Here is a 23,548-nt window from a genome sequence, read left to right on the forward strand (position 1 = left end):
TGGCTCAGTCGGTTAAGCGTCTGACCTCGGCTCAGGTCATGATCTCACTGCTCCCGAGATCGAGCCCCAACAGTCAGTCTCTGTGCTGACAGTTCAGAGCCTGAAGCCCGTTTCAGATTCTGTGTCTCCCTCTCTCTCTGCCCCTCCCCTGATTGCGCTCTCTCTCTCAAAAATAAATAAACATTAAAAAAAATTTTTTAATACAATAAAATATTGGTTATATTTTTCATTTCTAGGAGCTCCTTCCTGTTTCTCTGTTCTTTTTCATACATGCAATATATTTTTTCTCTATGAATGTAACTTTAAGATATATTCTCGAAAACATATAGAATGTATATTTTCTTTAATATATAGACTATATATACATTATGCATAATATATAGAGAATAGACATTCTCTAAGAAGATGTATCTTTAAAAGCATTCTTATATTCATTGTGTCAGCTGTTTCCACCAACTTCTGTTTTTCTGTCTGCTTTAGTTTCTGCCTTTCACATTGGAGTTTTTCCTGAGGTGTCTGGTGATCTTTGACTATCTCATCCTATTTAAGCATGAAGCACTAAAAGGCTCAGTTCCTGGGTGGGTTTCACTGTACAGTGATCAGGAAGGGACCAGCCATTTTGTTGGAGGATCCTCAAATGTTAGATTATGTGGGGCTTTTCTCTGGAACTGTTTAGTTTCCTTAGAGAAGAATCCAACCATCTCCTTTTCAAGAGGGGGAAGGGATTACAGGACAGTCACACACACAATGGGCTGGCAGCCTTCATCAAGTTCAGCAGTGGAAGGGGGTCTCTGTATAGCGTCTGTCTTCCGCCCTCTGTCATATCTGATATCCTGCAGTTTAGAACCCCCTGGTCTGACTTCTCTGCCAGCACTGGGAGGAGTAGTCAGTCGCTCAGCTGCACAGAAGATGGCATCTGACCTGGAGGTCTAACCGCTTGTTATAAAGATTTTCAACCAATCTTCAACCCTGTGACTCATTTCAGCTTCCCAGTATCAGGGTCCTCCAATGCCCAAGACTTGCCAGGTCCTTGCTTTCATGGTGTGCTTTTTATGCAGGCACTTGCTAGTCACACTTCCCTTCCTGTTAATTCTAGCCAATTCTACCTTCTAAAGATTTGTTGATGTTTATTTTCTGCAGGTATCTTCTCTGCCAGTCTCTGTACTTGCGAGTCATAATTTTTTTCCCTAAAAAAATATTTTACACACATTTTTATGAAATTTCACTAGGGAGCACAGATAGATGCATGTTTTACCCATAACATTTAACTGGAAGTCGTAAGTCATAACATTGCTCTTTGTGTGTTCTGAGCCACTTCTATCCTAATTCTCACTGCTGGCAGGTGAAGCATATTTTCCTACTCTGGAGCGCATTGCTCTTATGTTCCCTTTCTCTGGCCTTTCCCTCTTTTCTCTCCTTTCTTGAGTATTTTCTTTCTTTGCCTCAAGAGAATCAGCACTTGCAATATATGGAAATATATTGCTTATTTTCAAACTCCTCATGTTTCTTACATCCTCCACCGTAGTGCAAGAAGGGATGGGAAGAAGGTTGGGAGAACAGAAAATTGGGGGTGGAGGACATAGGTTTCATGACCCTTCTTAAAGCAGCAAAAGACCAAGAAAATCTACCTGAGTTGACTAAATGAGAATCTGACAAGAATTGGAAAATCAACTGAGGAATGGCAACCAGACCAATTATTCAAGGTACTTATTCTTATAATCTTATATTCTTAAAAAACCACTTTCCTTGGCAATGACCACTATTCGCTTTTATTTTTGAGAGAGGGTGTGCATGTGTGTGCACGCACACAAGCAGGAGAGAGGGAGAGGGAGAGAGAGAATCTCAAGTGGGCTCCATGCTCAGCACCAAGCCCCACATGGGGCTTGATCTCATGACCATGAGATCATGACCTGAGCTAATATCAAGAGTCAGACATTTAACCAACTGAGCCATCCAGGCCCCCCCACCACCACTATTCACTTTTCAATATTTGTTTTACATTTCAACATATTGGATTTCTATATGATTATATCTTTTTGACACAGACTATTTCGATGTCTCTCCCCATATTCATCTTTGCCAGCTGTTTATTCCCATCACAGTGCACATTTTTTGGGGGCTCCCGTTCTAGTCCTTTCTGTAACTTTTGATCCTGGTCTTCTGATTTTCAGGGTACTTTTTCCATCTAGAAAACAGAAATTCTGGAAGCTTTTCTGCTTAACAGCCTTGTGGGACTTGTTGGTTAATGATACTCTGCTTCCCAAATGCAAGACAAAACTCACACCTCTAGAGATGATTCTGGATTTATGAAATTTTGGGTGCAGAGTTAGATGACTACATCCTATTTTTCTGGAGAAAATAAGTATTTTTTATATTTAATATACATGATTGTGCTCTGTAACAAAATGTAAAATATACATACTTTGAGACACATTTCACATCCTCTATAAAGCCTCCATTTCTAAGACTAGTCCTTATATATCTTTGCCTTAGGGGTGAGTTAGGAGGAAAAAAAATCTGACGAGTACCTACTTGGTAAATGGTTAGAGTCATAGCTGGAACAAGATAGAATATTCAAATTCATGTTAAGAAACAGAAAAAAAGAATCCCACTTGGTAGCAAATAAAGGTGCTATTTCTACTTTTACCAAGGAGAGACAGAAACCACATTATACGGTTGTCACTAATTCTTAATTTTAAAGTCTCTAAAAGAGAAAAGGAAACATTTGACAAGGGCAACATCAGGGCTGCGGTGTAAAGAAGAAATTAGTAGATGGGGCAAAAACTAGAGAAGAAAGAGTTAAAGGCGATGGGAAAAGTTTGCAGAGTTTCATCACTGGCTCACGAATGATGACCCACCTTGAGTTAGGGGATATCAGTGAAATCCTTACCTGTCTTAACGTTAATTACTGAGACTTCATACCAACCTGTAATAACATGAATGAGCTCTTCCAGTTTTCCAGCTTTGCTCATACATTCTTCTTCTGCCACTTGAAGTTGCGGAAGTCGCTCGACTAGTTCATCTTCCTTTACTCTGTTACTTTGCGTTTCCCTAGCGAATCTTAGCTTTAAAGAAAATAAAGCTAATTTTGAGGCATGATTTTAGAGAACGGACACAATCTACACTCCAGAGTATAATGTAAGTTCTTTGAGAGGAAGAGCCCTGTCTTAGTGTCCTCTCATCGTGAGGTGCATAGAAAGGTATCCGGCATATCCTAGATATTCGAAACATATTTGTTGGCTGATTCAGAGAGTCTCTGGAAATCTATGAAGTAAGGAGATTACATTCAATGGTCTCTCCAAGGAGCCCTTCATTTCTCTAGCTCTACTGCTATGATTCCATTAATGCTACCATGTACGTACCCTAAACACCTATTTGAGAAAATCTCTCTTGAGCATATTTTACGGAAAAACAAACAAACAAACAAACAAACAAAAAACAGGCAGCAATGGGACACCTGGGTGGCTCAGTTACTTAAGTGTCTGACTCTTCATTTTGGCTCAGGTTGTGATCTCACAGTTTGTGAGTTCAAGCCCCACACTGGGCTTTGCGCTGACAGTGCGGAACCTGCTTGGGATTCTGTTTCTTCCTCTCTCTCTCTCTCTCTCAAAAAAAAAAAAAAAAAAAAAAAAAAAAGCAGCAAAACAAAATATACATAAGTCCTAAGAAAAGTGGATTAAATAAGAAATGGGGAGGGGGTAGAAACAAGTGGATATATTGTTACAATAAATGGGCAAAAAGCACCCAAAACAAAACATGAAGATGCCTGCTTAATTATCCAGGTTCTAGTTAACTGGACCTCTCTTAGCAAGTCAGGATGGGTTTAAAATGGTGATAAAGCAGTGACAGCCAGCTGATATTTACTAGCCATTCTCCTGTCCCTCGATATCAGGACTCCTCAGTTCTAGCTCAGCATCTGGCTGCCAGCTAGACTGATTTCTCAGCTTTCCTTGCAAGTGGGTGCGACTAATGGTTTTGTGAGCAGAAGCGGTGTGGGCTGCGTCTGGGTCCTCTGCCTGCAACAGGAAGCAGTACGTGCCCCCTTGGTCCTTCCCTCCTTCCCCTGGCTGGAAAAGAATGAGAATGGAAACTGCCACTTGGATCCACAGAGGTTAGCCTCAGGCTGAGGATGGCAAAGCTGCCCTTCCAACCTTGGGCCCCTTCCCTTTGGCCTGTAATGGGAGAGAAATAAACCTCTCTCTTCTGTAATGACCACGTCAGGGCGTCTTCTCAACTAGATAGCTAGACTCTTAAGATCTGAATAGGCCATACTTGACCCAACTTTTTCTTAACTTTTTCGCTTTTTACCTTTAATCCAGGTTGCACACATACATAATCTGAAGGAAATCCCGGGCGCCACCAGGGCAATGCCAGGCATGCGTCTTCAGTGGGAGGGACCTCACACCACAGCTGACCAGAGGCTACTGTCCTTCGACCCCAGCAAAGTGGTAACTCAGATGTAAGAGGAAGATACCCACATGGGTGGGTGTGATAGGCACCTTGGTTTTGAAGCCTCATGTCCAAATAGGAACCAACTTCTCTTGGGTATACCCTCCAGGTCCCCGAAAGAGACGTGCCTACTTAAAAGAGGCACCAAACCCAGGGAAGCCCAATGCTCTAGTTTCCCCACCAGTTATTCTCCGGGTCAAGATGCGGCATACCAGTCATGGGTCACTGTTTACAAACAATGTTGCCTGACGATACAACTTTAGTTGTCTACTTTGCCAGGGTCTAGGGGAATGACCCAGAAGGTTAAGCCAAGGTCAATTTCCCAATAAAGAAGAGAGGGTTGGTAACCCTTTACTACACATATCCTGCCTGTGTTCACCGTGTTTTGGCATCTCTGATAAAGCAGCCTGTCTGCACCCTAGTTAATAGAGCGATACACCAGCCTGGTATGTTCCCTCCCAAAGTGCAATGAGAATCCTTAGGGATAAATATAGAAAGATCAAAACACATGTAAAAACACCATAATTTAAACACATTACAATGAGGCATCAGGAGTAATTTTCTCCACACTGCATGTTAAGAAATTCAACTGTGTAGGGGCGCCTGGGTGGCTCAGTTGGTTAGGCGACCGTCATGATCTCGCTCAGATCATGATCTCGCAGTTTGTGAGTTCGAGCCCTGTGTCAGGCTCCGTGCTGACAGCTCAGAGCCTGGAGCCTACTTCAGATTCTGTTCTTCCCCTCTCTACCCATCCCCTGCTCACGCTCTGCGTCTCTCTGTCTCTCAATAATAATAAATAAACATTAAAAAAATAAAGAAAAAAGAAACTCAACTCTGTATTACCTATACCATGTTCTCTAAGAGAATTGCTTGAGGGTCTAAGGAAGTATGCGAATGCATTAATTTGTTCCCATTGCCTACATTGACTTAAGCTGCCAGAATTTCCCTGACAAGGAACCATGCTGTTGTTTCATGCTTTGAGGGAGGGTTTGGGTACCAGATGCTGCGGCATCTCAGACAAGTTGGTGTTCGTCTACCGGCTCAGGCAGGCCCACTGCTTCTTCAACTCCTTCAAGCGTCCCTGATTCCGGAGCCACATGCACACTTAGCTCAGTGATAATGGGCTCAGGCTTTTGCTGCAACCCCTTGGAATTGGAACCTTGGAAAAGAGAGAGACTGATGCAGGTCCCACCCCTGTTCATCAGGATGAGTTCCAGCTCATCCTATAACTTCCTGTCCATCTTTCCTTCCCAACTGCTTGTCCTACAGCCTTCAGGCCCCAGTTCCAGATGGAAAGCAGACAGACTCTCTAGACTGTGTAACCAGCCACCATGATTCCAGAAGGTCAAATCCTTTAAGAAACCTCATTTCTGGTGGCTCTGCTTCTCTGACTGAACTCTGTCAGATATAGGGCTGTAGGACCCAGCAGATCCAATTCATGGTCAAGGTGTCAGCACTAGGTCAGAATGATGTAGAAGCCTGTGGCAAGCTCCAGCAGAATTGTAGCCGAGGGCCCCAGGTATTGGAGCCAAGTCTACAAAGGACTTAGTCACAGTACTACCTGGGAGAAAAATGCCTCTGGAGATTTGGAAATTTATATTCTGAACCAGTGACTAACATCCAGGACTGTTTTCCTTAGACAAAATATATGGGTCAGGGGCCCAAGTGGTAGTGGACTTCTTACTATTAAATCTTATGATTTTGTTTTCCCTCCCTGTGAATTTGGGCTCTGTTCATTTAGACATTGTACAACACTGGTAAGAACGATTGTACCAGGGGTATAATAATGGTTCCGTAAACCAAAATCGGAGAATGCTTCTTCTCCATTTTGGGCTCCTCACGCTACTGAACCAATTGCAGAAATGGGATTCTAATTTGCTCCAGGTTATTGATGAGGACTATCAAGGGGAAGAAGGGTTGTTGCTTTATAGGAAGGGCACACAGGTTGCTCTCTGTGCCTTTCTGTGAATTAGACACAGGTGGACACAGCCCTGCAGGGGGCGCACAGCCTGGCAAGGGGGGTGGACACTGGAAGACTGTCGGCTTACCTTGCCTAATTGCACTGTGTAAGCTCAAGTGCAATATTACATAGCAACCTTATCCTATTCCTGATTTTAAGGGGATTGCCTCCATTGGTTCTCCATCATGTATGAGAGTAAACTGTCAGCTCTCTCTCAAGAAATACCTGAAATGCTGACTACCTACTTCCAAACACCCCCTCAGCTACCACTCTGGATCAAGCTACTTGAACCACTTGCAATACTGCTGTAGCTTCCTAATTGGTCTTCCTGCACCCACCATTGCTCTCCTAAATTCTGCTCAACATAGCAGCTAGAATGATCCTATTTACATGAAAATCAGACTATTCAGCCCTTCACTCAGAACCCTCTTATCAGGAAACTTACCTTCCCAGCCCAGGCAGAGGAAAGACAAAGTACTCACAATGGCCTATAAGGAGGCAGACCTGGGGAGGCCCCTCTTGAATCATTCCTCATGGAAGGACTCACTCACTGCCTTGTGGCAAGGAGTATGGTCAGCTGCCAGCCTCCAGCGGCCGGCTCCTTTAGAGACTTCTCAGTTATCTACTGAAGATCATGCTCTTCACGGGGGGCCGCCAACCAACTGACTGAGCAAGGAGGTGGTACAAGGGTGTAGCCATTTCTGCCCAAGGCAGGGATCTGCTAATGGACAGTCCTTGCTCAGGAGCTCCCCAGAGATAGTTTGCGGGTTACATAATAGCCTGATGGCTTCCCCTGCCCAGTCCTTTCATAGGTATTACTCCCTAATAAACTTTACACTCCTTGTTCTGCCTCAGCATTTCCTTCCAGAAAATGGATCCCTCTCCCTCCTGTCCACTCCAGCCACACTGCCTCCTTGCTGTTCCTCAGATAGGACAGCCCTGCCTCCTCCCTTCCTGTTTGCAGCAACCTTCTGCCCTTCAGGATCCTACCCTTCCTTGTCTAACAATGCTCTTTAACAGGGCACACAGACCACATCACGTACGCTCGCCCTATCCCCAGTCCCTGCTCTATTTTTCTCCATAGCATTTCTCACTTTTGAATATACTCAAGGTTCCACTTGTTTATCTTGTTTATTTTCAATCTCCGTCCACTAGGATGTAAGCACCATAAAGGCAGAGGGGTTTTTTGTCTGTTTCTTTTTTGTTTTTCAGCATCTAGAAGAATACTAGGCACCCAGACAGATGGCATCCAGCAGAGAAAGGTTTCCCACCCTGACTCTTCTCCCTTCTGTTTCTTCTCATTTTGTCTGAATTTGGGAATGTTTTCTTTCCCTTGTTTGTTCCCTGAGCTGTGCCAATTTCCATTTCACTTCTTCCTATTTCTGGCCCATCCCCTTCTGACACCTCTTCCCTGAGTTCCTAGATTTCTATATTGCTGATCTTCCTTGGCACCTGTACGAAACTAAAATATATATTTTTTAATTTACAGAGGGATGCTTGATCGCAGTTTTCATCTGTTCCAACACCATCTTCCTGAGTGTTCTTCAGTTGTTGGACAGTTTTGTTCCCCCTTTCACTTATTTTTTTAATAGATTTTTTAAAAAGTATTATTATTATTATTTTAATGAACACATTTTTTCCCTTTATTTTTTTTAGAGAGAGAGAGTGAGTGGGGGAGAGGTTTGGTGGCGGGGGGAGGGGGGGGGAGAGAGAGAGAATCCCAGGCAGACTTCACACTAACAGCACAGAGCCTGACTCAGGGCTCGATCCCACCACCAACTGATCATGACCTGAGCTGAAATCAGGAGTCAATCACTCAATCCACTGAGCCACCCAGGTGTCCCCTTGTTTTTCTCATGGTATTTTTGTGTGGAGGACATAGCTGCTCCTTTTTTGTTATTCATATTAGAAAGAACTGGCTTTTCTTGGACCAATAATCTGTGGATGGGTTTCTGCAGGATGCGGTAGGGGTTGCGTGGGGAGGCATGGGGTTGGCCCAGGGCAAGATCTGAACTTTGACATGTAAGGACTCTCTGCTTCCCTGCTACAGCAAGGGACTATTGTCTTCAAAAATTATGGAAAGAGCCCAAATGCCCATCAATTGATGAACGGATAAAGAAGTTGTGGTTTATATACACAATGGAATACTACTTGGCAATGAGAATGAATGAAATGTGGCCTTTTGTAGCGACGTGGATGGAACTGGAGAGTGTTATGCTAAGTGAAGTAAGTCATACAGAGAAAGACAGATACCATATGGTTTCACTCTTATGCGGATCCTGAGAAACTTAACAGAAGATCATGGGGGAGGGGAATGGGGAAAAAAAAAAGTTACAGAGAGGGAAGGAGGCAAACCATAAGAGACTCTTAAAAACAGAATAAACGGAGGGTTGATGGGGGGTGGGAGGGAGGGGAAAGTGGGTGCTGGGCATTGAGGAGGGCACCTGTTGGGATGAGCACTGGGTGTTTTATGGAAACCAATTTGACAATAAATTTCATATTAAAAACAAATAAATAAAACAAATAGTAAAAACAAAAAACAACAAAACAAAACAAAACAAATAAAGCCCCTCTTTGATACAGCCGGGGCCTCTGTTCCTCTTCAAAACGAATCAAGTTCAGGAAGGCTTCTACCACCATCCCTTTTCTCCTCATTCCAATACCAACGTAGGTCTCCAGGAAGCACCCCCTTACCTTTCCAGGTAACACCAGCACCTTGGAAAGGTGTGTTTTCTGTTGTGTTTCCAGAGACCCGCCACCTCCAGGCCCCTTGGGTACTTTCAGTGCCTTTTCGCTCCACCTCCCCCAGCATCCTTGCTCCATTCCATCCCAGGTGGCTCCTGGCAGCTCCCAACTCAGCAGGATGCCCTCTCTGATAAGGATTTCCAAGCTTGGCCTCCCTGGCCTCCCTTGCCCTTTGCTGCTTTCCCCAGCTACTCTCGCGCCGGCTCTGCCTGCCTTCCTGCACCGCTCCCCTTGTCCCCAGGGACTTTGCCGGCACTTCTACGTAACTTGGAGTGTCTAATTTTCTTTTTTTAACTGAAAACATATTTTATGTTGCTCTTTTTTCAGGACAAAAAGTCATAATGAAACTAGGCTTGCTCACACTGGAGGTTTAACATTTAACCGCTTAGAGTAGCATGAAATAGGGGCACCTGGGTGGCTCAGTCGGTTAAGCGTCCAACTTCAGCTCAGGTCACGATCTCACGGCTTATGAGTTTGATCCCTGCATCGGGCTCCGTGCCGACAACTCAGAGCCTGGAGCCTGCTTCGGATTCTGTGTCTCCCTCTTTCTCTGCCCTCCCCCACTCGTGCTCTGTCTCTGTCTCTCAAAAATAAAAACGTTAACAAAAATTGTAAAAAAAAAGAGTAGCATGAAATATACCCCTCCCCCCATTTGGCAATTTCAAATTGTTTTTAGATGCAAAATAAAACTTACCTCATACTTGCTCAACTCTTGAACTAACTTTTTTTCTTTGACAATAAATTCTTCCTCCACTTGTTTTAATTCTAATGTAAGTTTTTCAGTCTCTGCCAAAAACTCAGTGATCTCTTTTTGTCTAAAATTGGTCTAATCAGAAAGCAAACAAATTGAAGATCTGTCATTTGCCCTGTAGCAGTCAGCCTTACGTTTTCAAAACAGCCAAGAATTAATATCTCTTTGCATGATACTTGGCTCTGATTTCAGGTTATATATTTTCACAGCAACTACTTGAGAGGGAATTTATTTATTTATTTTTCCCTCCAGAGGTTAATTTATTCACCAAACAATGTCCATAACCTACATGAGGAAATGGATGATGGGACTGATGGGGGATGGAGGAAGGGCAGAGGGTGAATACCAGCACTGAGTAATGATGTTTGGTTTCTTTTTTAACAGAGAGCTTCCCTAAAAGTGAACGTCAAACGAGTTTCTGGTTACAGATTTCAAAAGCATATTCTAGAGACAAGTGCGACTTTGTTTGCTAAATTCCTACAGTTCACACAGAGCAAATAGGAATTTCTCAAGAAAGTTAAATAATTCACTCTAAGCATAAGTCACCAGAAAGGAAAATATCTCTTCATAAGATAAGGTTTAATTAAATATTGAAGGAGAATTACTGATATGCAATAATAATACTGGGTCCATACTAACATGGAGCGATAATATTCAAGTTCCTTGAGTTCCTTTACCTCTTGCAATAGTTTGATGCATCTAGATTCAGCAGTCTGTACTTCCTCTAAAATTTCTTGTACTTCAGACTCCAGCTTCTTTTTCAAACATGCATGTTTTTTTCGTGAACAAGCAATTTTCCACTGAGTTATGACACTGGAAATGAGAGCAGAAAGAATTCTCGTGAAACTGGCTTAACAGTTTACTGAAAAGATACAGGAATTCCAAGCAACACAAATCCTACTATGATCACATAAGACCGTTTGAGCTATTGGCAATGCGGACGACGCACATTAGCTGAAAAAAAATTAGACAAAGCGATAACTGCTTCAGTGCCGTCGACTTCACAAGCTTGCTTCGCTGCAACAGCCTGTGTTGGTATGTCCACTAGGACCGCGGACAAACCACACTTGGCCGCTCACACCTCCTTTGGGTGAAGGATGGCAATGGGGAAGTTTCAAGGGCGGGCAGAAGTGACCCAGGCAGAAATAGCAGTTAAAACTACCTCATTTCAACCTTCTAGGTTCTCAAATTTTTCTCTCCACCACAATATTAAAAAGCTGCACTGGAGAACGGGAAAGATGTGCATGTGGAGTCTTACAAATGAGATTAATAACCAGGACAACAACAATATAATACACCTAAGTTTTTGCAAATACTTCCTAGGTGCCAGGAGGTCATCTGAATACTTTATATAGATCTTCTCACTGGCCATTCACGGTGACTTCGCAGGACGGGTGCTACTATCATTGGCCACTTACTAGGGATGGGAGCAAAGAGAGATTATTAAGTAACGTAGCCTCAGTCACAGAGCTAGTCAGCGACAGAACAACCAAAATGGCCTGTCCTCAGAGCCCGTATGTTTAGCCACACTTCTCTGTCACTGCACATAACCTCCCCTACTGGTCCATATGGAGAAGCCTGGTGAGCAAGAGGCACTACACCAATCTTGACAATTTCCTTCTTCGGGGAGCTCACTCGATTGAAATGGAAAACTTTGGTTCTGTTCAAGCCCCCAAATCAAACTAACGAACTGAGAGAACTCACACAATTTAGGAGAATAATTTCCTTGGACTCTAGCAAGCAACAAGCACTCTGATTTCCTCCCTACTTTGAGGCACTGCGCATTAAGATAACATAGACTTACTCATAACACAAATGAAAAGAAAAAATTTTTTTTTTTTTTACCGTCTCTGACTTTCTCTTTCCCGGTTGTCATTCAGGATTTTTATTTGTCTCCGATATACTTCCTTTGTTGCTCTAAAAACAGGAAGACATACACTGGGTTTTGCATTTGTGGAAGCTAGTAGACTACACAAAAGACTTTATGTATAATTCTTATGTACAATAAGACTACCATCTAATTGGGAGAAAAACCAAACCTCGTGTAACAACGAAAGGTAGTGGTAGACTCATAGAAGGACAATTATGGTTTTGTGCAAGTGCAAACTGATTTTGCAGAATTGTGGTAGACCTAAGGGAAAGGAAGAATAGATTCTGGGGAGGCAACTGAGGAAGGGACATCGGAGGTTAATGTTTGACAGAGGGAAGAACACAGATTGCCGGAATGAAGGTGCAATTTCACCATGGGAAGGACGTCATCATTCACAAAGACGTGGAAAAGGTACAGCAAGTCAAGAGTTATGACCAACATAGACTTGCCACAGACAGAGGACACGAAGGGAAGCAACACAGTGACATAGGAGGGGTGAAGGTCAACAAATTGGTGAGGAACTTTGAATTCCTGAGTCCTGGTTTGATGCAATGTATAATTCAGAAAGCCAATAAAGAGTTTTGTACTAGGGGTAAGTAGTAATTAAGGACAGAAGGGTTTCTTGTGAATCTAGGATGGGTGGAAACATGAAGAGTCTAGCATAGGTATTAGAAGCCTTTATTATTTTTATTCCCTCTTTCTCTATGAAGTGCTTCATATGCAGAAATGAAAGTGAAATATGACTTTGTATCTTTTGAAAAATAGAAATATTCAGGGGTGTCTGGGTGACTCGGTTAAGTATCCAACTTCGGCTCAGGTCATGATCTCATGGTTTGTGAGTTCGAACCCTGTGTCAGGCTCTGTGCTGATAGCTCAGAGCCTGGAGCCTGCTTCAGATTCTGTGTCTCCCTCTCTCTCTCTGCCCCTCCCTGACTCGTGTTCTGTCTCTGTCTCTCAAAAATAAAAACGTTAAAAAAATTAAAAGAAAAATGGAAATAATTCATAGCTAAAACAACACATAATGCTGTTAAACTAGCAACACAAATGTGTTCATGTTTTTTTTTCCTCCATCTAAAATCACAGTGTGGGTTGTTTTTTTTATGAATATGATTTATTGTCAAATTGGCTTACTTACATACAACATCCAGTGCTCATCCCAACAAGTGCCCTCCTCAATGCCCAGCACCCATTTTCCCCTCCCTCTCCACCTCCCCATCCACCCTTAGTTTGTTCTCTGTATTTAAGAGTCTCTTGAGGGTTTGCCTCCCTCCCTCTCTGTTTGTAACTATTTTTTTCCTTTTTTTCTTTTTCTTTTCCACTTCACCCTTCCCTGGAACTCTAAGATTCTTCGCAATGTGCCCAATCTCATTGATTTTATTTATTTATGTATTTAGTTTAATCCACAAAGTAGTTGAACTAGAGTGAAATAACAACAACATTAAAAGTACTAAATGAAAACCAGTATTGGGTCACAAATTTGGCTCTGAGCTTCCTGGTGATGGGAACCATGATGGCACAATACTTGATTATAGAATCTGCGTTATTCATGTGGAAAACAAAACCCCTAACTCAACCCGATTCTATTTTCCCACTCTTTCACAGGGAAGGGTTCATAGTTTCCTTTCTGAAACCAACATGAGAAACAGATGTTTAAATATGTTGTTCAACAGTGTAAGGACAAGCAACCTGCACATCCTGCTGTGTTCTAGATTTCTGTTGGCAGGAGTCAAATTTCATCTCCACTTGTCTTAGTTCTGTAAGTTAGTTTCTCCACTGCCCTACACTCAAGTCATAAAATATATTCAAATTATAAAAATAAAAAATATGCAACCCCCTATAATCTCGTAATTCAACTTTTAGGACGTTATTATAAAGAAATAGTCGTATACATGGATATATGTTAAAGGAGGTTAATTTGAAAAATGCTTATAGTAGAGAAAACACAAAAGCCAAAGCATCAGTAGGGTGCTGGTTACATAAAACATAGCATATTCAGTGAAAGGAATATTAAGCAGCTAAAGAAAGACTGAAGAATGAGGTCCCATATATATGAATTTTGCCTCCTTCTGAAATAGTTTTAAAATCAACAGATAAGTGTAAAAATTAATACAAAGAATTCCCATATACCTTTCATCAATTTCTCCAAATGTTACCTTTTATCACACTTGCTTTATCATTTTCCCAGATATATTTTTCCATCTTTTTATGGAGATATAGTTGAAATATAATATTGTGTAAGTTACTCAGATACAATTTTAAGTGGATAAATTACAGTTCTAGAAAAGTACAATCCTATTTTTGGGTGTACATACACACTCCTATTATAGAAAGCATGCATAGCAAACTGTTAACAGTGAGATCTCTGTGGGGAGACAGAGATTAGGGTCACTTTTATGCTTCTAAGCCACACTTTTTTTTAAATTTTTTTTAACGTTTATTTATTTTTGAGACAGAGAGAGACAGAGCATGAACAGGGGAGGGGCAGAGAGAGAGGGAGACACAGAATCGGAAGCAGGCTCCAGGCTCTGAGCCATCAGCCCAGAGCCTGACGCGGGGCTCGAACTCACGGACTGCGAGACCATGACCTGAGCTGAAGTCGGATGCCTAACCGACTGAGCCACCCAGGCGCCCCAAAGCCACACATTTCTACATTTGAATTTTAAAATCACATCAGGTATTACTTATTTTAATCAGAAAAACTAAAATTAAAAATTAAAGTGATTTAGAATGGCAGAAATGAACACCATAGGGGGTCAGTGTTGTGATAATGTTCAGGCACATTCTTGTTCCTAGACTCCTGATGGGTCCATTTCTCATGTCCAGCAGCTTGTCCAGAACTCAGGACCTGTCTACCCTTTCAATGGTAGATTCAATTAGAATGACCCTTCTATACTGTAAAACAGAGACAGTGAATTATAAACTTCCTTTTCTATAGGATATCAGAAACTGATAGATCTATGGTTACCATATATTAAAACAAATGCAGAAAAGAATGATTAAATGTTTCAAGGGCAACAAACATACTGATGAAGTTCCTGGAGAGTGACAAGTCCTTCCTCCATATTTTTGATGTCTACTTTTCTTTGCGATAGGAAGTTTTCTTTCCGACTAATAAATGCCATTTGTTTCTGATTCCTGCCATGAAAAAACCAGAGTTAGCATATGTTGAAAGGTGAAATCATCTTTTTTAACTCCTCAGCATGAGGGGACATTGCAATCACAAATAAGAATGTAGAATGTAGGCTGCCAAGTTTGGTTCATCAACTATTACTGAACAAATTAGGAAAATAGAAACAAAGTCTTTTTGCTAGTGGTGGTGAAATCTAAACTCATGAAAATTCCTAAGCCATGGAGAGAGCATGAACTGCTGTGGTCACCATAAAACCACAAGAACAGTTCTGTCCCTAGCACTCTGTCCTTCTGAGCAGGGGTGTCTCTTTTAATGTATTTATCAATTCTACCATGTTCTTTTGTGAAAGGTGAAGGGGTCAGTTAGACCAACTTTAAATACTGGCTTTGCCTCTTTCTAGCAGTGTGACCCTGAAGGAAACTTCACCTGGAGACGAGCCCCAGTATCTCCATCCATAAAACAGGGATCATAATACCTATCTCAACAGCTAGAAGGATTAAATGAGCTATAAAGTGCTCAATCCAGTATGTGGGACTCATGAGGCACTTTGTAAAAAGTGGTTATATTTTGTCTCCAATTTGTAGAGAGAATAATAGGAAGTATACAGTTTTGTTCAATTTCAGTTTTTTCCAGACATTGATAGGGGCATTCCTGTAACAGAAAGTGCTTTATATAAGGGTCTCGTCTTCTTCAAAACTTCTATGGACTGAACTGTGTTCAGTCCCTAAAATTTGTGTGTTGAAGCCCTAACACCCAATGTGATGGTATTGGAAGGTGAGGCTTTGGGGAAGTGACGAGGTCACCTGATTAGATGAGGTCATGGTGAAGAGGCTCCTTGTAAGAAGAGACACCAGGAAGTTTGTTTTCTCCCTATTTCTACCATGTAAAAACACATCAAGAAGGCAGCCTTGTGCAAGCCAGGAAAAAGGGCTCTCACCAGAACCCAACCATGCTGGCACCCTGATATTGGATCTCCATCCTCTGGAACGGTGAGAAATAAATTTCCATTGTTTAAACCACCCAGTCTATGGTGCTTAGTCATGGCAGCCCAAGCTGAAGACAAAAACCAGTAACAATAGTAAATGTTTTAGTGTTACAATGATTTGTCATCAGCACATTATCAATTCTACCATGCTATTTTATGAAAGGTGAAGGGGTCAGTTAGACCAACTTTAAATACTGGCTTTACCTCTTTCTAGCAGTGTGACCTTGAAGGAAACTTTACCTGTAGATGAGTACTGATTGACTCAGTACTGATCTGGGGAAATTTTTTTTTTGCTGAAAAAAGCTACTGAAAGTAGACTCTTGGTAGGTTTTTCAGTTGAACGAGATACAATGATTGTAGCTACTCTCTGCAGCTCACATGCTGCAATGACCATAAACTCAGTTTCACCTAAGTGTGCCTGGACACTGTAATTACACTTCTGTGTGATCTAACTTTGTCTGTAGTAATGGATCATTACTTACAGAATTCATGCTTGCAAGATGTTATTCTGTATTTGTTAAGAAAATATTGGTGAATGCCCACTATCTGCTAAGCAATGTACAAGGTCCTGGGGATGTAGCACTGAGTAAATACCCTGATCTATTCATAGTTCAGTGGAAACGAGATTTATAGACTACTTATGACAATGCAGTGACTGATGAAAAGGAATGGCATCAGAGGGATGTTTCAGAAGGATCATTCTGGTAGAAGGAAGGTGAACAACTTAAGGGTGGTAAAGCAGAAAGTGGGGAGAACTTTGGAGGGACAAGCCAGTGCAAAGAAGCTGAAAGAGGTGACAAGAATGGAGTTGGAGAGAAGAATGGGATATATTTGAGAGATATCCGGGAGGTGGAATTGACAAGCCTTGGTGCTTGAATGGAGTCCAACGGGTAGTAAAAGATAGGAATTTCCTTGAATAATTTCCCAGTCTCTGGGTTAGGGGATTGTGTCAATGACCAAACCCTTCACAGAGTTAGGGAAGAGATGGCAGAGCCAGTTTCTGATGAAGGTAGATCTCACAGTTTCTCTAAACAGTCTCATGGAGTAAAAGCAGGATTCTTTTTTCAAGAATCTGACGTAGGAGTAAATATAATGCCCATGGTGTTTATGGATTTGATCTAACCCATATGAGGAAAGCATTACTCAGTGCATATACAGGCAGATGAGGAGTGTGTTTATTTTTAGGTAAATATTTTAAAACTAGGATGAACTTAAGTAGAGAGTCACCATTTTTTTTTACTGTCAATTTTTTACAATGTTTTTTTTTTAATTTTTTTTTTCAACGTTTTTTTTAAATTTATTCTTGGGACAGAGAGAGACAGAGCATGAACGGGGGAGGGGCAGAGAGAGAGGGAGACACAGAATCGGAAACAGGCTCCAGGCTCTGAGCCATCAGCCCAGAGCCTGACAGCGGGGCTCGAACTCACGGACCGCGAGATCGTGACCTGGCTGAAGTCGGACGCTTAACCGACTGCGCCACCCAGGCGCCCCACAATGTTTTTTTTTAATATATGAAATTTATTGTCAAATTGGTTTCCATACAACACCCAGTGCTCATCCCAAAAGATGCCCTCTTCAATGCCCATCACCTACCCTACCCTCCCTCCCACCTCTCATCAACCCTCAGTTTGTTCTCAGTTTTTAAGAGTCTCTTATGCTTTGGCTCTCTCCCACTCTAACCTCTTTTTTTTTTTTCCTTCCCCTCCCCCATGGTTTTTTTTTTTTAATTTTTTTTTTCAACGTTTATTTATTTTTGGGACAGAGAGAGACAGAGCATGAACGGGGGAGGGGCAGAGAGAGAGGGAGACACAGAATCGGAAACAGGCTCCAGGCTCCGAGCCATCAGCCCAGAACCTGACAGCGGGGCTCGAACTCACGGACCGCGAGATCGTGACCTGGCTGAAGTCGGACGCTTAACCGACTGCACCACCCAGGCGCCCCCATGGGTTTCTGTTAAGTTTCTCAGGATCCACATAAGAGTGAAAACATATGGTATCTGTCTTTCTCTGTATGGCTTATTTCACTTAGCATCACACTCTCCAGTTCCATCCATGTTGCTACAAAGGGCCATATTTCATTCTTTAGAGAGTCACCATTTTGATCCCAAGGAAAGCACCCCATAACCATAACATGTTGATTCATGTTACAGATTACAGATCATGGATAGAAACATACTCATTATAAGTGTTCTGTTTCTGTATAAAAACTTTCTCCTCCTCACTTAAGACAATCTTATATTGTCTGGTAAGAGTATGCAATTTCTCCCGTAGATCTTTGCTCTCTAAACGATTTTTGTGTAGTTTTTCAGCCATCTAGGGGAAAAAAAAAAGCAATTAGAGGACACATTTCCTTTGATGGGAGTCAGTCATGTGGCAACTCTAGAGCACTGGGTATGTTACTTAGCATACAATAACTACGCCATAAATGTTGAGTGATTTAATTCTGTATCAAATATGCAGTTACACATTTTGGGGCCTCTCCTATAAATTATGACAAAAGTATAGAAAGGTAGTAGATACTGATGCAAAAACCACAGAGTAAATCATTCATATTGAAATAAGCATTGAGATTAATAAACTGAGATCATTCAACAGGATCCATAAGTCCTTTTCCCAGAAGATAAATTACACTAGGGAAAAGAAAATGTAACACCCATAGAAGCTCTTGCTCAAAACCTCTTTGATGAGATACTAGGTCTGCTTCTTGTTAAAGATTTCTATTCAAGGACAAAACTAATGTTTATTAGGGAACTTTGTATTCAAGAAGTTTGTGTTTAAAGTGTCTCTATTGAATTGCTTCAAAAGAGGTAAGAAAGTTATGTTTAGTACGAGTGATGGGCTGAGTAGTTCACAATAACCTTTTGGCTGAGTATTACTAGAATAGCTGGATGAAAAAATATCTTAGAAGTGTTGAAGAACTAACAAGATAATGACTAATTCTATAAGAAATCAAGAATCCAGAGTAGAGGGCACCGGGGTGGCTTAGTTGGTTAAGCATCTGAATCTTGATTTTGGCTCGGGTCATGATCCCACAGTCATGGGATCGAGTCCTGCATTATTGGGCTCTGTGATGGGTGTAAAGCTTTCTTAGGATTCTCTCTCCTTGTTCCTCTTCCCCTCCCCTGCTCTCTCTCTCACTCTCAAAAAAAAAAAAAAAAAAATCCAGAGTAGTAAATCTAGCACCGAAAACTCCTTTTACCCTAAGGACATTGATTGATACGGAAGAAACCACTTGGAAATGGAATTTTAGTTCTCTTACCTGACAAGAGGGACAAAAATCAACAGAGTTCATCCAGGTATTGAGTTTGATAAACCTTCTACCACTTTAACCTGTGGTCTCAAAAAGCTTCATGCTCTGGAGAAGGGTAAATTGGAAGCTAATAAGCCATGGCCCAGCCTAATTTTGATCACCAGGGAACCTAAGGGTGCATTAAAGTGGTTTGGGACTGGTAATACCCCAGCCATCTGACGGGAGTGAATTAAAGTCTGTTCCTGGAAAAGACATGATCATCCTAAGCTTCAAATTGTTTTTACAAACTTTTTCCCCCCCAAATACAATGTCTGGTATACAGTTTTCTACTAGGAACAGAAGGAAATAAGACAGCATGAAAAAAAAATTGTCAGAAGCAAAAGACTACAGAAACAAACCTATAAAAACATCAGATAGTGAGTGGAATTAGATACTGAACTATACAAATATTGTGTTTACTATAATCAAAGAAATGTTAGACATACTTGAAAATTATGGCAAGGAATTGAAATAGACAATGCAGATTTGAAAATTACCAATTAAAAAAATTCAATAACCAAAATTAACAGCTGAAATAAGACCATCCTGCCCAGAATACAGCAGGGGGAGACAAAAGATAGAAAACACGAAAGAGAGGGTAAAAAAACATAGAGGATGTGTTTATTAGCACAAATAATTGTATACACACACGTGCATACATATATATACAATTGGAGTCTCAGACCAAGAGGAAAGGGAAGGAAATATGTGAGCAGATAATGGCTAAGAATTTTGCAGAACTTGCAAAATACAGCAATTCACAGATCTAAGCAGCCCAATAAATCCCAAAGCAGGAGAAATAAAAAGAAAATGTGGACATATGATAGTGAAAGTGAATAAGTCAAAGGGAACAAAGAAGACCTAAAGTAAATGAGCTACGCCACTTTCATGGATTGGAAGCCTTGATATTGTAAGAATGTGACATTCTCCCCAAACTGATCTATAGATATAATGCAACCCCAGTCCAAATGCAAACAGGTTTTTTTGGCAGGACTTGACAGACTGACAGAAATTCAAAGGGCCGAGAACAGTGAAAGCAATCTTGAAGAGCAAAGTGGAAGGATTTATACTGCTAACTATAAAGGCTTATGTTAAAAGCTGCTAATTAAGAAAGTCTGGTTTTAATGTGAGGGGAGACAAGCCCAAAGGAACACAATAGAGAGCCCACAGATCTACACACATATTTACAATGTATTTATGATCTGCCGCTGATTTATGACAAACTTACCATTATAGTGCAGGAAAAGATGTTCTTTTCATTAAATGGTGCTAGATAATCTTATGAAAAAATATGAACCTTGACCACCATCTCACAGCATGCGCACACGCGTGCGCGCGCGCACACACACACACACACACACACACACACACACACACACAAATTCCAGATGGCTTGTAGTCCTAAATGTGAAAGGGAAAACAATAAATCTTCTAGAAGATCATGAAAAAATATCTTCATGACAAAGGACATAAAAACCAAAAAGGAAAAGATTGATAAACTGTACTTCATTGCAACTAATAAATTATACCCATCAAAAGATATGTATGTACATAAGGATTGTACATTTATAGTGTGTGTACTGTTCTGTGTGTAATATCTTGTAATAAAAAAAATTAAAATAAAGTTAGAATAGAAGTTCATCACTGAACTTGTCTCCTACACCTCATGAGAATTAAGATTGGCTGCCACCAAGAGTCCAGTGGAAATAGTAAATGGGTCAGAGCCCTGATCCCTTTGAAGCAGTCACTGACTTGAACTCATGGAATTTGGCTGACGGCTATGAATTAAAGCGAAACCCCTTTGCATTTGCCCTTTGAGCAAGTAAGCCATGCCAGTGGAGGGGTCCTGGATTTTCCAGACAGTTGGGGGCCTGCAAACTACGGAGCTATCATCTGAAGCCTGCCTGGCAGCTTCAGGAAATAAACGGAAAGGAAAAAGAAATCCTTTGCCCAGAGAATGAAAGACAACTTTAAAAACCAACCAACTGACCACCCAGCCAACCTACCAACCTTGTCTAGTTTCTGTCTTTCAGAATCTTCACAACTAAAGAAGCAGAGTAGGTCTAACCTGGAGGGAAGCCGTCCCTAATGCCATTAGCTCATAACCAAATGGAAAGAATGTAACCGGTTCAAATCATTCTTATGGAAGAGATCCACAGTGTACTGTTTTATATTCTATTTGTCACACAATAATATATTATGAGCTATTACTTAATCAAGGCCCTTTTGTTGGACTTTAATTGTATCTTCCCCCTAATTTTTCAATTATTATAAGGAATGCTTTAGTGAAAACCTTGTGGATAAATTTTGGTTTATACCCGTAGTTAAGTACTTATGATATTTCTTTTAACCAAAATTTAAAATGTCTAGAGAATTCTCCTGGATGCTAATCTGACTCAAATATTTCACTGCTTACTAAGCACAGTATGGGTTGCTAGACTTTACAGGTACCACACAACAGCAAGAGGGTCCCATTTTTTTCTAAATAATTCGGATGAAAAATACCCATTGATCTGGATATTTCTAACGTATTATAACCATAGCCACATGAAAAGTTACCAAACAAAGATTCACTTTCACATAGACAACATTTGCTCTTTCATATATTTAAAATATTTGGGGAGGGAATAAAAATCTTTAAATCAATTACTGCAAATGATCATGATTATTATATATTATATATATAATACATAATATATAGTATAATATATATTATTATATTATCATTATTATATCATGAAAAATCTACTTTTGGAAAGTTTCACATTTCTCAAATATATTTAAAATATTAACTAAAAATAAAAACGAATAATAATCTAAAAGGCGTAATTTCCATCTTCCTACCTGCTTTATCTTCTGCAAAATTTCATCTTTTTCAACACTAGATGAATCTTCCAGTTTTTCCTTGTTATTCGTAAAAAAATGCCTATGATCAAAGGAAGCCAAACAGATTCATATTAGGGCATGTTTTCCAGTAAAGCCACATTTATTTATGACTCCAGAAACTTCCAGTCCCCATCTTCCTATACAACATATTTATGGGTATATTCGCAAAACTAAGCAAAAATTTTTTTACTTGTTTGATGAATTAATACTTCCTTTATTTATTAAGAAGTAATTATTAAACACTTGTCCTCTGCAGGTATTATAGGTACTAGAGATACAGCACAGGTGAAGTCCCTGCCCTCATGGAAATTACACTCTAGTGAAGTAGAATATAAGCAAGTTATCAAAATAACAATAATAACAATTATTATTATTTCAGATAGTGTTAAGTGCTTTAAAGAACACAAAGTAGGGTGAAGGACAGAGAAATCCTGAGAGTGAGGGTATTATTGTAGATAGGTGGTAATGCAAGGCTTCTTGAGATGATCTGTGAAAGACCTGAATGATGAAAAGGAGCCAGATAGGTGAAGATCTGAAGAAAGAGCTTTTCGTGTAGAAGGATCAGTCAGTGATAATATCTTGAGGCAAGAACGAGTTTTGGGTATTTGGTGAAGAGACAATTATGAGAAAGTTGGGGAGGCAGACAGAGACTAGATCACGTAGGGTCTCAAGGACAAAGGAGAAGTTCAGATATCATTGTGAAGGGAACCAGGGGAGAATTTAAGCAGAGGAGAGACATGAACTGATTTACATCTTGTAAAGATGACTGTGGCTACTTAATGGAGAAAGACAACAATACAGGAAGACAGACTATGTAGAAGGCTACAGCAGTGGTCAAGAAGAGAAAACGGTGGTTCAGACTAAAGTTGAAGTGGTGAAAGTAGTGAGAAATAGTTGGATCTGCCTTTGGCTTTGGCTGGAGGTTGGGTTAGGGTTAGGTAGTGAGAAAAACAGGATTGATGCATGATTCCTAGGTTTTTGGCTAGAGTAACTAAGTAAATGGCGATATGGAAGACTGACGGAAGAGCTGTTTCCAGGAGGTGGGAAATTAAGAGTTCCGTTTAGGACGTGTTATATTTGAGATATCTAACAGATATCCTTCAAACGGAGAGGTCAAATATGCCGGAGAGGTCAAATATGCATTTAGAACTCTGTGCTGGATATTTATTTTGGGAGTCATTGGGGTACAGAAGGTATATAACACCCTAAGACTGGATCAAATCATGTATGGAGAGTATGAAGAGAAGGGCTGAGAACTCCAAAATTTAGAGCCAGAGAGAAGAACTGGAACAAATAAAGGGCCCTAAAAAGGGGCAGTTTAGTGAGTGACATAAGAAAATACGATGTTTGGGAGGCCAAGGGAAGAAAGTATTTCAAGAAGGTGGAAATGTGTCAAATTCCATTAAGAATTCAAGAACTTTAAGGAATAGGCTAAATCATTAACATTTGGTGGTACAGGTCATCAGTAATCAGGAAAATATTGA

General features: G+C 40.7%; 1 protein-coding gene across 1 annotated transcript in view; it reads right to left on the bottom strand.

The window, feature by feature from the left end:
- Nucleotides 1–23,548, bottom strand: part of CCDC175 (coiled-coil domain containing 175) — a 77,616-nt gene that overhangs the window by 29,413 nt on the left and 24,655 nt on the right. The window contains exons 8-14 of the mRNA XM_047862269.1: nt 22,023–22,104; nt 18,066–18,202; nt 14,800–14,910; nt 11,751–11,822; nt 10,583–10,718; nt 9,849–9,980; nt 2,927–3,065 (exon numbers count right to left, since the gene is read on the bottom strand). Of these exons, the coding sequence (XP_047718225.1) occupies nt 2,927–3,065; nt 9,849–9,980; nt 10,583–10,718; nt 11,751–11,822; nt 14,800–14,910; nt 18,066–18,202; nt 22,023–22,104 (809 nt within the window). The remainder of the gene's footprint in view (nt 1–2,926; nt 3,066–9,848; nt 9,981–10,582; nt 10,719–11,750; nt 11,823–14,799; nt 14,911–18,065; nt 18,203–22,022; nt 22,105–23,548) is intronic.

This window comes from Prionailurus viverrinus, chromosome B3 (assembly GCF_022837055.1).
Source record: "Prionailurus viverrinus isolate Anna chromosome B3, UM_Priviv_1.0, whole genome shotgun sequence".
NCBI lineage: Eukaryota > Metazoa > Chordata > Mammalia > Carnivora > Felidae > Prionailurus > Prionailurus viverrinus.